Genomic DNA, 17,961 nt, shown 5'->3' on the forward strand with positions numbered 1-17,961 from the left:
AATTATGAAAATCATAAAAGTAGCCACGTACAAATGGTCACCTACTTGAATTATATAACCTCATCAGTACCAAGAAAAGCAATTGCTGATTATATAGAAGGAAAAATGACTCTGAATTATGTATATATTTATTTTGTATATAATCTACTCGGAACTGTTTGATCATTTTCATAAATATCATAAATCCTGTGATGTGTAATTCGTACCAGGCATTTATTTTATTAATGAGTTAATATACATATGATAATTAACTCTCTTGTATTTTTAACAACATACAATACACATCCTGTACAATTCCACGGATAATATGCCATGTTTCAGTTTTTATAAACTCTTGTCCTTATATGAAATGCATTCTGAGCTACTAATTACACTACCGTTCAAAAGTTTGGGGTCACCCAGACAATTTTGTGTTTTCCATGAAAAGTCACACTTTGATTTACCACCATAAGTTGTAAAATGAATAGAAAATAGAGTCGAGACATTTTTCTGGCCATTTTGAGCATTTAATCGACCCCACAAATGTGATGCTCCAGAAACTCAATCTGCTCAAAGGAAGGTCAGTTTTATAGCTTCTCTAAAGAGCTCAACTGTTTTCAGCTGTGCTAACATGATTGTACAAGGGTTTTCTAATCCTCCATTAGCCTTCTGAGGCAATGAGCAAACACATTGTACCATTAGAACACTGGAGTGAGAGTTGCTGGAAATGGGCCTCTATACACCTCTGGAGATATTGCACCAAAAACCAGACATTTGCAGCTAGAATAGTCATTTACCACATTAGCAATGTATAGAGTGGATTTCTGATTAGTTTAAAGTGATCTTCATTGAAAAGAACAGTGCTTTTCTTTCAAAAATAAGGACATTTCAAAGTGACCCCAAACTTTTGAACGGTAGTGTATGCTGGCCTTAAGACTAATAGCACAGCATTTATGGACGTACAGCAGATCAGAGGAATGACAGGACAGATTTATCCAATATATTCTTTGAATGTCTTGCAATTGTCTTGTTGGGATTTTTACAAGAGAACTTAGCCAAGTCCTGTAATCTAAAGCCGAGATGTGACTCAAGGTGACAGATGTACGTTGAACGCGTTTGGATTTGTGTGGCACATTCATTACAGAAGAAGACAGGGTGACCAGAGTCAACATTTTTCAGAAATTTGGTCCTGCCTGTGCGCCTCAGCTGATATTTCACGTTGGCCAGCCAGTGGCTGATAGTTGTCATGGAAAGACCTGTAACATGTGAGATGACCATCCTTTCTTGAGAACTCAAGTCTGATATGACGTACTTCCCATCAGCCGTCTTCCTGAGGCAGGATGTGAACTGGGCTTGCAGAATTAACAAGTGCTGAGGATTCCAGTGTGACTGCCTACCTTTGCGTTTATGCATCATAGATGCATCATCTCCTGAGTTTGGCATGTGAGACTCTTCAATACCTGATCTCTCGGCTTTACTGGAAGTCGTCTGCGACTTTAAGACATGAGTGTCTGACAAATTGCGTAACATGTCTGATATGTCTGAGAGCGCACCCTCATGCACTGGGCTGACTGGAGTGCACTTTATTGTATCAGTTAAATCTGTCTTGGTCATAGCAGGAAGAGAGTTTAACACTTTCCCTGGGAGAGAAGCAGAAACTAAACACTGGTGCCTTTTGCCTTTGGATAAATCTATTGGTTGGTCTTTGTCAATCTGATAGACATCTGGATGTAATGGCTCAGGTTTTGAGGTTGATTTCGGAGCTGAAGCCACCGCAGCTCTCTCTGCCATGCTGTTGCTCATCTTCAGAAGCATACTCATAGGATCCTCAACTAGCTTCACAGGATTGGCCGCTTTACCTAAATGAAGATTCATGACTGACTGAAGGGCATTTAAAGGACTAACAAATGGTTGTTTTGGCTCTGGATGAACAGTTATTACTGCGCTGTCGTCACAGAAAGCTAAAGAGGTTGTGAAGCCTTCGTTACATTTTTTTGAATCCCTCTCACTTGCATTATTCTCAGAGTCAGTAATCTTGTTACCTTTGTTCTTTAGTGTTTCATGTCCCTCTACTGTGGGAGAATTGGATGCTGATTTCCTGTCTGCACTTGTAGTGGAGGAGGTTATAAAGTGCCTTGCTAAGGAAACCTGTTCATCTTTGTCCTTACTTGTTTCCTCAGCAATGTTCTGTGTTACTTTCCTCACCAATTCCTCCATCGCATGCAGGTTTACTTTGGGTGAAGGAGCTCTGTGTTGAGGGCTGGAAGAGATTTCACTTTCGTCGGAGCATGGAACTTCCACACCATGCACCAGTTGCTGTATGGAGGAGTTGTAGAGAGAAGGTTTCATGTTATTCTGCAACTGATAAGCGGCATGAATGCTCTGATATCCTCCCCAGCTAGGGGTGCCCTTCTGTGCTTTATTAATAGCAGAAGTAACAGTGTTCTCCAGGGACTTGAGGATATCCAGGTTCATTTTTGGACTCTCTTGCAGGTCCTCCTCAGTCAGATAATCAAATTTTGAAGACATACTATCTCTCTCCTCTGCATTGGTGTCATTAGCTGGTTCCTCACAACGCACTTCTTTTGGGATCTTTCTTTCCATTTGTGACTTTTTTAGAGGAGTGGTGGTAGGTGGTGATTCACTGGTTCCATTTGGTGAAGATGTAGAGGAACCTTGTTTCTCTTTTGGGGTCTTCTCATTTGTCACCTTAATTTTCCCAGGCAAGGATATTTGCTCATAAACGCATTTGTCTGTTTTTTGGAGAGACTGATTGGCTTTAACAAAGTGACCTGTCAGCATAATGTGGGCACTTAACTGCTGCGAAGACTCAAATGATTGTCCACACTCCATACACCTCAAAATCTGTGACTTGTTCTGTGCTGTGTTGCTTGCACCCTTACGGTCTGTAAGACTCTCCTTCTTGTTAACATCAGAAACCTTGGGAAGACTAACATTTACTGGACTTGCATTAGAAGATGCTTTCTGATCTGTGGCATTCAGTTTGGTTATATCTAATTCCACCGGTACTCTCTTTCTGAAAGGTGAGATAACTTTAGCAGCAGCAACCGATGTTCCAGGTTCCTTCAGAGGCACTTTTTGGTAGTGTTTGGTCTTGATCATGTGTACACTGAGGTCTTGTAAGGATTCAAAAGAGTGACCACAATACATACAGCGTAGTACCTTCTGGGCATCCTCCTTACCCTCCAGTTCCATTAATGAGCGTTTACGTGGCTTGGACCAGCTCTTGGCACCTTTGTCAGCCTTCTCATGGTTGTCATCTCGGTAGTGGCCTGTATCATTCATGTGAACTGTAAGATCAACCAGCGTGTCATAAGACGCACTACAGCTTTTGCAATGAAACTTGCTCGCACCACTAAAGATGGACCCATACACCCTAGCACTTTGGCGGTAGAGCTGAACAGTGCTGAAAAGGTTAGTTTCCCTTTGTGGGTGAAGCTGTTTTTCAGAAACCTGCTGCAAGGTCTTTGCAATTGCAGACTGGTGCCAGTCATAGCAATTACCCCCAGGGCTGCTGCTACTGCTAGTATCAGATCTTTTCTCTGTACATGACTGAGAAGGATTAAGTCTCTGTGAAGACCAAAAGGAATTAGAGAGAAAACCATTATAAATGGCTTTTATCTGTTCCAGACTATCTGAACCACACACTGATTTCTCAGCTCCCTCATTAAGACAGTCTTTCATTGGTTTGTCTTTGTTATTAATTGAGCTGCTTTCAACATCTGACATAGGTTCATTTGACCCATTAATGTGTAATTCACTGTCAGTCTCAGAAACCTCAGCAGCAGTGGAGCAGTGTTCATCCTCTGATTTTTGGAAGACATAGTCTTTCTTGAAGTCGCTGTTGCCCAGTGGTTTCCCTGTGGTTTTTGAGTCTTCCTTTTCAAAGTCCTCATTATGCCTGGTAGGTTCTTCAACATCCTCTGAATCATAAGCTAAAAGGGGGAAAACATCAGACATGTCAACATAAGCAAACTTTTTCTTTATAAATTACACAGTCTTTCTGTAAGAAACTACTGTATGTGGCCCAAAGTCATCTTTTATGCAAAATATTTTCATTATCTGACATGCATATACACTGTATATGACATATAGAATAAAGAAGTCATTTGAAATGTCACAACGTGTCTGACAAGCTTATGAGTTTATGAGCTTGCTGTTGGCCTGAAGCAGCACATCACCACTTGCACCTACTTATACAACTACTAGAACTTTAATATTTTATCATCATTGGCATTAGCATGGTTCGTCAAACTGCAAAGCCCTCAAGAAACTCACACGGGTGCAAAATATCTAAGCAGTAATCTGTTTAACACCGGGTATCTGCACCGACAGTGTGTCGGGGTTTTTTTCTTTTTTTTGTGTGTGTGAGATCTATCTGTACCAATAAAAAGGAGGAGAATTATTTCAAACTACAACCAGTTTTATAAGCTCACCTCATACTACACACACACACACACACACACACACACACACACACACACACACACACCTAATACTACACACTTGTAAGTATTGAAAAAAAAAAAATTCAACCAGTCTAAAAAAGCTTTCTTGGCCATTTCATTTCACATCTATCAACTACTTAGCCAAATGTAAAAGCTGCCAGGATATAAAGTTTCGTTTCTTTCTTTTTTTTTTTGCTTGATAGAAGCCAAATGATTTTTCCAGTCATTTGTTAGCTGAACTATTTAGTGACTTCTGATGAGTTATTGGGTGTTTTTAGAAGACTGTCCACCAGTCTGAGAGGAAGGTAAGCTCTGTTGTGATAAGTATATCTTGGGAGTATATAAGAGTATATTTTGGGAGTCTACAATCCTTGAGTTTTCTCGAATAAAACGTTACTTTTCTACATCTCATACTCATGTGTCACCAGAAGAGATTACAAAAGAGGCTCGTTCTTTTTCTACAAACTGTACCAAAAAGTGCAAGCCTAAACAAAAGGTCTGCTTAGACATACACAAAAATGTTTTATTTGTCACAGTGCATTCCTGTAAGCTATATGTTTTGAGGGAGTTACAATGAGTGGTGATGTACATGATATATATTTTGTGAAAAGTAGGCAGCTGCTGCCATTTATTCTGCATCTCCCCATGTTCATGCTGTCACGCACCTGTGCATGGGTGAAGAAATGAGAAGGGAAAAGGTGGACAGATGTATTGAGAGGTTACAAGGAAAGACAAAAGAATGCAATGCATAAGCCACCTGTCACTTTAAATCCTTAGACAGGTGATATGTGGGGAGAAAGGTGTCTGGCTGACCACCTTCATATGACAGATTCGATGGGACATGGTCGCCCCTCTTGCTGCCAGCTGCACCCATCCACCAACCCTAGGAGTGACTATTTTCTTTCATAACAGCCTGTCTTCTGCTAGTTTGACATTGTCTTTCAGATGCTGCAAGCGGAACAATCATTCCTATGAAAGCCACACCAAATTTTTCCTTCTCTTTCCCCATTATTCATTCGTATTGTGGTGAAGTTGTTCAAGTCAAATTGTTTATAATGGAAGGTGTTAGATCTGTCTCATATTTCATTCCTAATTCAAACCCAATTCTGATGCACCACAGCGCGCGCACATTCTCCCTCAACTACTTTTTGTTTTGTTTTGATTGTACACACAAGATTTAACAGGACAGCCAGTGCAAAAGCACAAATAGCTCTCATTTCAACTGATAATACACAATCTTTGGAGACTGTGCTTCTCTCATTTAGCCTCTCACTAGTTGTCAGCCAGGATGCTTGTAGGATTGGAGCTTTAAAGGATAATTGGCAGGTGCAGGCCAGTCTTATTCCCCTTTAGATTTGGATTGTCACAAGGTATCCATTACCTGCCAATCTCCTCTGATCATTCCTGGCATCCTTGATCAAAAGATGTCATTTGAACTGCCTGGTTTGGCATGAATTCTGAAACAGCTCGTAAAGAGAATGAACCAGGTGTAAATACAATGACATGATCATTTTCCTGCCCACTCATATCACAGAGACAATTATGTTGACACACAGTGGGCTCAAAAAAAGCAAAATTACTCTTTTTTTTTTTTTTTTAGGTAAATGCCACTGTTTTTGAACCTCTTTCTATAAAAGCTCTGCTAAAACACAAAATAAAAACCCAAAAGAATGAGTCTCATTTTCTATGCATGAGTAAAGACAAATGAAATTCTGTTGATAAAACTTCATAACTGCTAAACCATACAAAGGCCTTTCTACAGTCCAAAAAATATCGAAGAATGATTGAATTGTAATCCATCTCGAGACGCAACTATCATAATCGATTATTCCCTCAGACTTGATTGACAACCATGGTAATTTATTTAGTTAATAAAATGTGATGTGTGTACCAACCTCTGGAAAAAAAAAAGCAAAAGAAAAAAGCAGAGGGAGGCTTTTTCAGGCATTGTACTTCTTTTGATTTATGAATCTATTAGGTCTAGCTCTATCTGCTTGGCTTTGGGTCACCGTTAGTGAAAGCATCAAAACCAAACATAAAAATCCAAATTTAAGCCTAATCAATGTTACTGATATTCTAAAAATGAAACACAAATAAGAATTATTATGATAAAGAAGCATGGAGAGCACTAATCTGCCTTAAATGTTACTGACAGCATTGCATATTTCTGCTTCAGAGTCAGTGCTACGATACAGGAGACAATGTGAATGATTTCAGAGTAGTGAAAAGATCTGGCTCATCTTTAGAAAAAAGTTCAAACAAAGAGACACAACTGTCCAGTAGGACAGTTGATTTATTTTAGTGATAGCCAAAACACAAATGCAGATTTATTTGTTAAAGACACCACAATATTTTGATCTAAAGCTCGTGTGACAAGCTCAACGGCTCAGTATGTGATATAGATAGGGAATGATAAATTGTTTGTCCCTCAGGCAATGCTAATAGAGGCATTTATCCAAGCAAAACATCACACCAGTAAACACACCCTTTTGTGTTATCGCTTGAGTGTTGAGTGAATGTCAGGCAATAAAGACTTGCCATTGGTATACCTTATGTCTCTTTCTCACGTGTGAAAGATGGCAAAACTATGCACGCACTATTACTATGCATCCTGGTGCTGTGTATTTGAACCAAAGTGGGCTACTACTCTCTGAAAAGGCCTTGATCTGAAATAAAATGTGTCAACAAATGCATTGAGACATTTTCACCTATTAAGTAAACATAAAAACATTTACTTTTTCCAGCACAAAATTAAATGTTATAGAAAAGTTTGTATTTCAGTAAAGAAAACAAAACCTTTATTATTTAATGTAAAAATATTTAATTTCATTATTAGCCACTTTAGGGAGGCACGGTGGTGTAGTGGTTAGCGCTGTCGCCTCACAGCAAGAAGGTCCAGGTTCGAGCCCCGTGGCCGGCGAGGGCCTTTCTGTGCGGAGTTTGCGTGTTCTCCCCGTGTCCGCGTGGGTTTCCTCCAGGTGCTCCGGTTTCCCCCACAGTCCAAAGACATGCAGGTTAGGTTAACTGGTGACTCTAAATTGACCGTAGGTGTGAATGTGAGTGTGAATGGTTGTCTGTGTCTATGTGTCGGCCCTGTGATGACCTGGCGACTTGTCCAGGGTGTACCCCGCCTTTCGCCCGTAGTCAGCTGGGATAGGCTCCAGCTTGCCTGCGACCCTGTAGGACAGGATAAAGCAGCTAGAGACAATGAGATGCGATTAGCCACTTTATGATAAATACCTGTATATTTATGCGATTATCTAATCAGCCAATTTTGGTCCAGTTTTGGTAAGCCTGTGCCCATTGTAGCCTCAGATTCCTGTTCTTGGTTGATAGATGTGGAACATGATGCAGTCTTCAGCTACTGCAACCCATCTGACCGAAGTGTTGTGTTCTGAGATGATTTTGTGCTCACCGTAGTTGTAAAGAGTGCTATTTGAGTTACCATAGCCTTCCTGTCAGCTCAGAACAATCTGGCCATTGTCCTCTGATCTCACTCATCAACACGGTGTTTCCACCCACAGAACTACCGGTGACTGGATTTGTTTGTTTTTGCACTATTCTGTGTAAACTCTATGGATTGTGCATGAAAACCCCAGGAGATTAGCAGTTTCTCAAACACAGTGTCATACACAGTAAATTTGCCAGTGTAAAATATGCAGTGTCAAAGTATTTTAATTCTTTCAGAGTTCTTCCAACAATGGACAGAGTAAAACTGAACAAGATAACTTCCAGTGTTGGTGAAAATAATTGGAGTTAACAGAGGTTTTACACTGTCAGTGTCACATGTTTAGTGTTAAAGTAAATTGACTCTCTCAGACTTAATTCTACACCGATTAGAGCACAATACCTTCCAGTGTAAAAAAACATTACTCTGAAAAGCCCCGCCCACCAACTTGCCAGGTCAAACTGACGTCGTCGACTTTGGCATCGCCATCTTCCTCGCATCGAAAGATTGTGGTAAGTTTTTCCAAATAAAACTATTAGTTGTTTTTTCATTCAAGCAGAATCTGTGTGTAAGAATAAAGGTACGTCGTCATTTACCATACCGGTCAATGTTGGGCATGTGTCTTCAAATACTGAATTTCAAATGGCTAACGTGATATCGGGTCGGCGGCTAGCTTAAATGTACCAGCCACATGGAGATAATTAAGGCTGACCACGCAACGCCAAACTGAACAAAAACGACACGAGGTAACGTTAATGTCAGCGAGGACGGGCTGTTGTGTTGTGTGTCATGCTTGTACATTTATTCCAGTAAAATAGCCAACACTGCACGTGCCGGGAGTCGGCTAAAGTAGCTAACATTAGTGACTTGGTGTCTGTGATGGCTAACACGGCAATGCTGCGGGGAGATAAACGTGCACGCTGGCATGAAGATTTTAGTCGAACGTGGCCTTGAATGAATCAGTTTCCGGTGTCAGTCGGTGCTCCAGATGTGTTTACATGCCGCGCACCATGGCTGCTAAAACATGGTCGCTGCCACTAAAATTTCATACGACGAACAATATAAATGATTTTTGTTATGTTTTACTAGCGCAGTGTGAGCACATCAGCACAGGATGTCGTGTCGTCAGCTGTGGGGGCTGGGGAGGTGGTGGTGCGTGCAGAACGGCTTTAATTGTAAATTGTGAATCACAATAAATTGGACAGAAATACTGCGTGTGCGCGCATGCACACACGTGTGTTGGACTTTGAAATATTTCCATACCCACATTTGAGATGGCTGTGTTTTCCTGTTTTTTTTCATAATATGCATATTTTCTTTTCTTTTTTCTTTCAGATTGTTCTGTAATGTACTGTGGTGCTCTGGTGGTAAGTAATAAGTTGATGTAGATTGGAGCTTTTACATGTTATTTTATGTTTACTTTTAATGCCAATATTTCATGTTTTCTTTGAATAAATTGGTATCAAGTTATGGATATAATTGTGTTTGTGGTTTATTTCCCCCCTGCAAACATATTAAGTTTTGTGTCATACAGGTAGCTCTCCATGGTGAGCCATAACACTGGGACTACACAAGTAGATCATGTGTAACGCTGGTAGGAGTCAGTTAAAAATCAACACTCTTTAGAGTAATTTCTTAATCAACATGTAGTGTTAAGTAGGTTTAACACTGGAAAAGTTATTTCTTAACACTTAACTCTTCAGTGTTGAATGTGAATAACACCATGGGTGTTACTTCTCACAGTGTAAAACTTGATTGACACTTCTTAGTGTAGTGTAAAATATTAACTCTTACCAGAGTAAAATTGACTCTGGAAATTTAACTCTATGTTCAGTGTACTTTTTACACTCTGTAGATAGGAACCATATGTTCCCTGAGGTAGTGTTGAAATGAACTCCAAGTGTTCTATTAACACTGGCGATTTTACTGTGGGGGCGGCACGGTGGTGTAGTGGTTAGCGCTGTCGCCTCACAGCAAGAAGGTCCTGGGTTCGAGCCCCGGGGCCGGCGAGGGCCTTTCTGTGTGGAGTTTGCATGTTCTCCCCGTGTCCGCGTGGGTTTCTTCCGGGTGCTCCGGTTTCCCCCACAGTCCAAAGACATGCAGGTTAGGTTAACTGGTGACTCTAAATTGAGCGTAGGTGTGAATGTGAGTGTGAATGGTTGTCTGTGTCTATGTGTCAGCCCTGTGATGACCTGGCGACTTGTCCAGGGTGTACCCCGCCTTTCGCCCGTAGTCATCTGGGATAGGCTCCAGCTTGCCTGCGACCCTGTAGAACAGGATAAAGCGGCTAGAGATAATGAGATGAGATGAGTTTGTGTATTACACTGCTGCCACATGATTGGCTGACTGCATAATGAGCAGGCGTAGAGGTGTTCCTAATAAAGTAGACAAAGAGTATGCATTAATGTGGGCAGACAATCTTTTTAACATCTGTACAGCTGAGTAGAGGACACTTTAACGTGAACATCAGTAGTCCATACAAGATTTAAAAAATAATAATAATAAAACTGAAAATTCTATCTGAACAAAAATGCACTTTCAGGGGACATATCTCTCTCTCTAAATATCACTCTACATGATTCTCTGTTCCCCTTGACAGTGGTGTGTCTGATGTGCCTCAGCTGCCAAGAGTGACTGGCAGCGATTCTGTATGAGTCAAAGCCAGCAGCTGCTAGATGATGGTGTAGCAACAAAGGCTTCTACCAGATGGATTGCAATCATTATTCCTCTCTAGAAGGAAAAAGGTGAGATGTACAGAGTAGAAATATTACCATTAAACAGAACAGCCTCTTTCGCTTTGTCTTAAATGAAGCACTGGCCCCAAATAACACTCTCTGATGAGCTCAGAGCAAGTTTAAATAAAATACCATCGGAGAGTTTACTGTTATACACACGGCTCCTGCAATGACAGACCACTGCACAATTGGGGTCTAGTAACAAACAGATAAAAAGCACCACCATTCATCATAGAGCACACATCTAAGGCTGTCTCTGTCTCTTGAACTCTCAGGTTACAGGCTTACATGGCCCATCTAAATAATATTCACCGTGATGAATGACCCTGCAAGCTTCCTACCTCTCATTAATCTCTTTCCTTAGAGAAGCATCCATCACTGAGCTGTGGGAGAGCATGTAGAGTTCATACTGAGGCCAGCCAAGCTTGAGTGATGCATGTCACTCTGAGCTAAGGCTGGAATGTGCAGGCACAAACAAATGCTTATTGCAGCATGTATTCACCTTCACACAAACACTCAAGACAAAAAAAAAAAAAAATGCACACACACTACACACTTTAATAAAGTAAAATTAATCATGTTTCGTAGCCTAGGCTTAAAAACTCATCTGAACAACTGGAGTGTATGAATGAGTGTGCATTACCTTAAATTTAGAACACACTTGCTCTCTAATTCTTTCAACATGTAATACATCTCTATCTACAATTAATCAGGATCACTCTTCCTTCAGTAGGCCTCCCGAGTCTCTCAGCAGCCTGACTATCTCATTTTTCAGAACTGCTCTAGCTTTCCTTAACTCTCAACTCTCGCCCTAGACTCTACTTGGCACCATTTCATATCCTGTTTAACAACCTCCATGGCACCCACTCCCTTTCTCTTTGTCTTTATTCCAAAATGTCTTCTTGTGTCCCATCGGCACAGTACTTTTCTTACTATCCACCTTGTGTCTTTGGAAAGTGAGAGTGATAGATGACGAGTGACAGTAGTGTGTCAAAAATAAAGAGTGGTGGCATGATGAACAACTCTGTTGAGAGGGTAATTGATGGTTTGGCATGGTGCTGATCTTCTCCACCAGGGTTTGGGTTTCTGGACCCCTAAGGGATACGTTGAGTCACTTTCCTAAAATGGAGCCTGCATAAAAAAAGCACCTCCCTGGAAAAAGGAGGCGCATTCCTCTTCTCCAAAAAGAAGACTGATGTCTCCATTGTTGTCCCAGGGAGGAGACGTCAATCTCGCAGTACTGCCACAGAGATGAAATGCACATGTTCAGACAATAACAAGTGTGTAGTTTTGCTGCAGATTTGATTTCAAACTTAGATGTGGGAATTCTCTACTAGATTTCCATACTAGGAAATCAAAGGGAATGGACGTCTTAAATAATCACAGCGTAATATATATATATTGAAGCTGGGAATATATTGGAAATTTCAAAAGCAAGACAAGGTGGAGAACTCTCCTGTTCTTTCCAATAGCTCATGGCCTTCCTGGCAGGCCTCAACCCCCCCCCGTGTCATGAAGCTCAAAAGGCTTGTGTCAATCATTATGGTAAGCCACACCATTATGGAGCTTCATTACGAATGCAGCATGAAGAACAGATGTAGTATATCACTCAACACCATGGGACTGCAATTGTGGAAAATGTATGTTATGTTTAAGAGCGCCTTCATCTCCACTTTTCTTCAAAGACAACTGCACACAAAAAGTAAGTATATATAGAGATAAAACTATCAAGAAAAATGGTAATAAACTGGACCTTTCCTTGTTACTGGTGTAACAAGGATCTTTTACTTGGAAAGGTCCATGTACCTTTAAAGTATTACTCTACAAGCTAATTCAAGGGCACAAGAGCAGTCGTTAAGGTTCTATTATGCGTCTCAAGTGATTTTTAAGGTAATTATACACTAAAGGTCCAAAAGATGTAGCCTTGAACGTACCACTCCAATGACAAGGAAAGGTAGTTGTAGATCTACACACTCATACTCCTAGCTTTTAAATCTTGCCTTGGATACATTAGCTGTGCTGTGGTATAAATTAACCTGACTCCAGCAGCATGATGGCCGATGGCCAAAATAGTTGAAACTTTTTTTTGTACTACAAAATTGTGGGCCTTTATAGCATCCCTCCCTTTCATCATTTCCATCATCACAAGCAGGCTCACTCATCAGCCTGAATAATCTCCTCCACATTTCTCAGGCACTGGTCTTCCTCCCCACAGAGACAGTGAGCAAGGCCTCAAATCCAGCCCGAAGCTCTGGGAATTGAATTACAATTTTTAAGACATGTTTTGGTGGAACTGCTCTGTAGCATATCAGAACTTGTCACAAACAAATTCATCAACCTTTAATCAACTCTCAAAAAGTCTCAGTCTAAAACAGCACCAAGTCTGGAGCAAATATTTCATAATGGGTATGGTGAACAAAATATGAAAGAAAATTTTGCATAAAAATGATTTCAGGTATTAATTTCATCACAATATTTTGGGGCAACTGCATTCAAGGCATGTAACAAAGCTCATTTTTCACCTGAAATTTCAAATTAGGTTAAAGCAATAGTTAAGGCCAGCAGTAGCAGCTAATATCTACTTGATTACATCAAAGCACCAGAAACCTAATTTGACTTGGTGACAGGGCACACAGCTCGTCATCTCCGATCATTACAGCTGTCACCAATCCATCAAGTTTACAGCTAATTGGGTATGCACTAATGAAGCTGGCAAAATGACTTTTTGTAAGAAAGAGAAAGAAAGAGAGCACGAGAGAGAAATATGATAGGGGAGTGGGAGAGAAAAGTAAAAAGGTAAGAGAAGAAGAGCAAGTATCAAGCTACTAAACAACACATTCACGTGAAATGTTTTGAAATGCAACTCCGCCTTTTGGAAATCTTTTTACGCTAGCCCTTCAAAACTAATATTGAATGGAAAATCAGAAACAGGTTTCGAAAGATAAGATAATAACCTAAAACAAAACTTGCAAAACTATTTCCACTGCTAGTTTAATACCTTGAAATTGTGCAGATCCCAATGAAACAGTGTGATGAAATAAAAGGCCAGACAAGTGTATGGGAAAAGAATGAGTGCACTCACATGGCCTCGCTCTGATTGACCATTAAAGCCTTTGATGGATGAGGCTGTCACGGGGATAACAATTAAATCCAACATGAGACAAAGCTGTTCTGACAGGCCAGAGTAACAGAGCAAGGCGTAGCCCTCCATTAAGCACCCAATCCTCCCATCCCCTCCACCCCATTGCATACTTACACACACACACACACACACACACACAATTGTCTTACGATGCATGCTGGTGAGGACCTTCCATTGATAATTAATGCCAACTAAATTTAACCCAAACGTTAACCTCACTCATCAAAAGGCAACCTTTTGACTATTTTTTAAAAATAATAGTGTTTATGGAAACTAAACAGCCAATTTTCCCCACAAGATCAAAACTGTCAAATATTCCTATTCTATCCATTATCTGTAGCCGCTTATCCTGCGCTACAGGGTCACAGGCAAGCTACAGCCTATCCCAGCTGACTATGGGCAAGAGGCAGGGTACACCCTGGACAAGTCGCCAGGTCATTGCAGACACACAGACAAACAACCATTCACACCTACGGTCAATTTGGACCCAAAAATTAACCAAACCTGCATGTCTTTGGACTGTAGGGGAAACCCACACAGACATGGGGAGAACATGCAAACCCACACAGAAAGGCCCTTGCAGGCCACTGGGCTCGAACCCAGGACCTTCTTGCAGTGAGGCGACAGCACCAACCACTACACCACCATATTCCTGTGGAGAAGTTTGGTCTTGTCAATATCTTTACTTGCCTTTGGTCATAATTATATGCGAATTAGTATAGGTAGTTGTATGGGGCCGAGTAAAATTAAGGGTTAATTTCACTCGTGATTACGAAGTTTTGAAAATTTCAAAACTTCAAAATCACGAGTGAAATTGATCCTTAATTTTACAAAGAACCATACGATTACTTGTTTATAACATATTCATACTTTTTTTTTGTTTATAACAAATTCATACTTCGGAAGCCATTCAAGTTCACAACATTTGTCATTCATGTTTTCTAAACCAATCAGGGCGCAAGACTATCTTGCACGTTTGAATCAGTTTCTAAAGCATTCCTTGTTTTCGCAAATCTCTCGCTTTTCCCTCGAGGACTTTTCATGATTCTTGAAAAGTAACATCTTTCAGGATTGATCCCGGATATTTCTCTTGTCTCAGATGCCGATCCAATGCTGCCTGCATTACTTTAACTCTTTACCCCTTAAAGCAGTTGCTACAGCCACCCTTGTATATGTATACACTGTTCACCATTGGAACATATTTACAAGAAAAAAAGTCTAAAGACAAGGTTTTAGACAAGGCGTCATATGTCGTCATTATGGGATATACATGGGGTTGTCATTAAGGGGTAAAGAGTTAAGAGAGTCTGGTTCATAGTTTTCCCCATTTTCTTTCCTCACTCCTGCATAAAACTGTGATAGCACCTTATCTAACTCACAGCATTCATACGCCACTAGAGAGTCGTTTATTTGTCTCTCTGTGGCCCATTTCTTAAACACGGAAAGCCAAAAATTCATACTTTTTTGTATTTTCATTTTCGCTTGCAGCTTTCAACTGGTTTATCATTTCTTCGTCAAATATAGCAAAACGTGGCATTGCTGAGTCAGCAGAGTCAGCCATTTTGTTGACAAAATTTGCTAATTTTTGTAACCGTAACCAAGCAATGAACTAGCCAATAGCATTTCAGAAATACGGCGCCATGTTCAACTCATCTCATTATCTCTAGCCGCTTTATCCTGTTCTACAGGGTCGCAGGCAAGCTGGAGCCTATCCCAGCTGACTACGGGCAAAAGGCGGGGTACACCCTGGACAAGTCGCCAGGTCATCACAGGGCTGACACATAGACACAGACAACCATTCACACTCACATTCACACCTACGCTCAATTTAGAGTCACCAGTTAACCTAACCTGCATGTCTTTGGAGTGTGGGGGAAATTAAATGTGGCAATTAAATTCCTACTTGGCTGCTCAGTTTCCAAATCAAATCCCTTTTTCAGAAAGAAATAGTCAGTGAAATTTTGGCATGTATTGTTAGAAATGTAATTTTTTGATGTTTCTGATATGATATTTCCATATCTACTTTACGAATAAATATAGAATCTCATCTCATCTCATTATCTCTAGCCGCTTTATCCTGTTCTGCAGGGTCGCAGGCAAGCTGGAGCCTATCCCAGCTGACTACGGGCGAAAGGCGGGGTACACCCTGGACAAGTTGCCAGGTCATCACAGGGCTGACACATAGACACAGACAACCATTCACACTCACACTCACACCTACGGTCAATTTAGAGTCACCAGTTAACCTAACCTGCATGTCTTTGGACTGTGGGGGAAACCGGAGCACCCGGAGGAAACCCACGCGGACACGGGGAGAACATGCAAACTCCGCACAGAAAGGCCCTCACCGGCCACGGGGCTCGAACCCAGGACCTTCTTGCTGTGAGGCGACAGCGCTAACCACGACACCACCATACTGTAATTTGGCCCTGTGTATTATAATTCCAGAAAACAGACAGGCAGACAGTCCATCTGTGGAAAAGCACTGGGATGAAACGATGCTGGTTTTGTCCTCAGAGCGGGAGAGATTCAGAAGTTGTAAGGACAAGTTCAGCACAACGTACAGCTTTGTGAAGTCTGAGAAGAGCAGGTGTTGGAGGGATAAATAAATCTTTTTTTCACTAAAACTTGCTGAAAATCTTTGTGCTGTTAGACTGAGGTAAAATATTTGGTTTTTGACAGATTGGAGCCTAATCAGTGACTTGCTTGTGTTTGCCTAAACATAGTGTTAATGGGAAAAGAACCACAAGCAAAAAAAAAAAAAAAAACAGTTCAATAGCCTTGGAGGAAAGAGAAACAAACAAACAAACTCACCAAACGAGTGTACCGAAGAGAAAACATACATTTCTTTCAGCCATGAAACAAAAAGCAGACCTGAGGTAAATGGGTTAGATGACATACCTGGCGCGCGCTTGGGTGCTCGCTGCTTCCTCCTGGCCATGCTGTGCTGTGCTCGGTTCACTCCGCACCGATTCCACCGCTTAGGTATTTGAAGCCCTCAGCTCCAAGCGAGCGCTGTTCCTGACGCGCTACCTCGCAGTGCTGAGGTGAAAGCGAGCAGGTGGGCGGCTCTCAGCGGCTCTCGGCGGCTCGCCTTTGTTCTGGTCGCTTGGTGATAACGATAAGCGAGCAGGAAGGAGTCACGCGCCTCGGAGCGCGCTCTGGGCTCATCACGTCACTCAAAAGTCCGCGAGCTCGCGCTCCCCCAGCAGCTGTCTCGGACACTCCCACGCCACGTTTCTGTTACGACATGCTTCATCTGATCCCTTTAATACACTGACGACTTGACTAAAACTCGAGAGCGTTTTATCTTCACCATTCATTACATTCAATACCTATGTTTTCCTTCCTCTTCTTCTTCTTTTTTTTTTTTGCTTGAAAGTTTGTGAACCCTTTAGAATTTCCTGCACCAAAAACATCAGATTTCCACACAAGTCCTAAAAGTAGATAAAGAGAACCCAGTTAAACAAATAAAAAAAACATGCAGGTTGACCAAGTGTGAATGGTTGTCTGTGGCTATGTGTCAGCCCTGTGATGACCTGGTGACTTGTCCAGGGTGTACCCCGCCTTTCGCCCGTAGTCAGCTGGGATAGGCTCCAGCTTGCTTGTGACCCTGTAGAACAGGATAAAGCGGCTAGACATAATGAGATGAGATGAGATGAGATGATCCAATATGGGGCAGCACAGTGGTGTGGTGGTTAGCGCTGTCACCTCACAGCAAGAAGGTCCAGGTTTGAGCCCCATGGCCGGCGAGTGCCTTTCTGTGTGCAGTTTGCATGTTTTCCCCATGTCTGCGTGGGTTTCCTCCGGGTGCTCCGGTTTCCCCCACAGTCCAAAGACATGCAGGTTAGGTTAACTGGTAACTCTAAATTGACCGTAGGTGTGAATGTGAGTGTGAATGGTTGTCTGTGTCTATGTGTCAGCCCTGTGATGACCTGGCGACTTGTCCAGAGTGTACCCCGCCTTTCGCCTGTAGTCAGCTGGGATAGGCTCCAGCTTGCCTGTAACCCTGTAGAACAGGATAAAGCGGCTAGAGATGATGAGATGAGATGAGATGAGATGATCCAATATTACATATCTGTGACTGGCAAAAGTATGTGAACCTCTAGGATCAGCAGTTAATTTGAAGGTGAAATTAGAGTCAGATGTTTTCAATCAATGGGATGACAATCAGGTGTGAGTGGGCAC

At 41.5% G+C, this 17,961-nt stretch overlaps 1 protein-coding gene across 1 annotated transcript; it reads right to left on the minus strand.

Annotated features, from left to right (window-relative positions):
* Positions 1-292: 292 nt before the first annotated feature.
* Positions 293-16,894, minus strand: tshz3a (teashirt zinc finger homeobox 3a). The gene is made up of 2 exons (XM_060922921.1): positions 16,675-16,894; positions 293-3,935 (listed from the first exon to the last, which is right to left on the minus strand). Exons 1-2 carry the CDS (start codon positions 16,712-16,714, stop codon positions 949-951), a joined length of 3,027 nt encoding a protein of 1,008 aa, XP_060778904.1. The 5' UTR covers positions 16,715-16,894; the 3' UTR covers positions 293-948.
* Between the last annotated feature and the right edge of the window lie 1,067 nt (positions 16,895-17,961).

The sequence above is a fragment of the Neoarius graeffei genome, chromosome 6, assembly GCF_027579695.1.
Source record: "Neoarius graeffei isolate fNeoGra1 chromosome 6, fNeoGra1.pri, whole genome shotgun sequence".
In the NCBI taxonomy this organism is placed as follows: domain Eukaryota; kingdom Metazoa; phylum Chordata; class Actinopteri; order Siluriformes; family Ariidae; genus Neoarius; species Neoarius graeffei.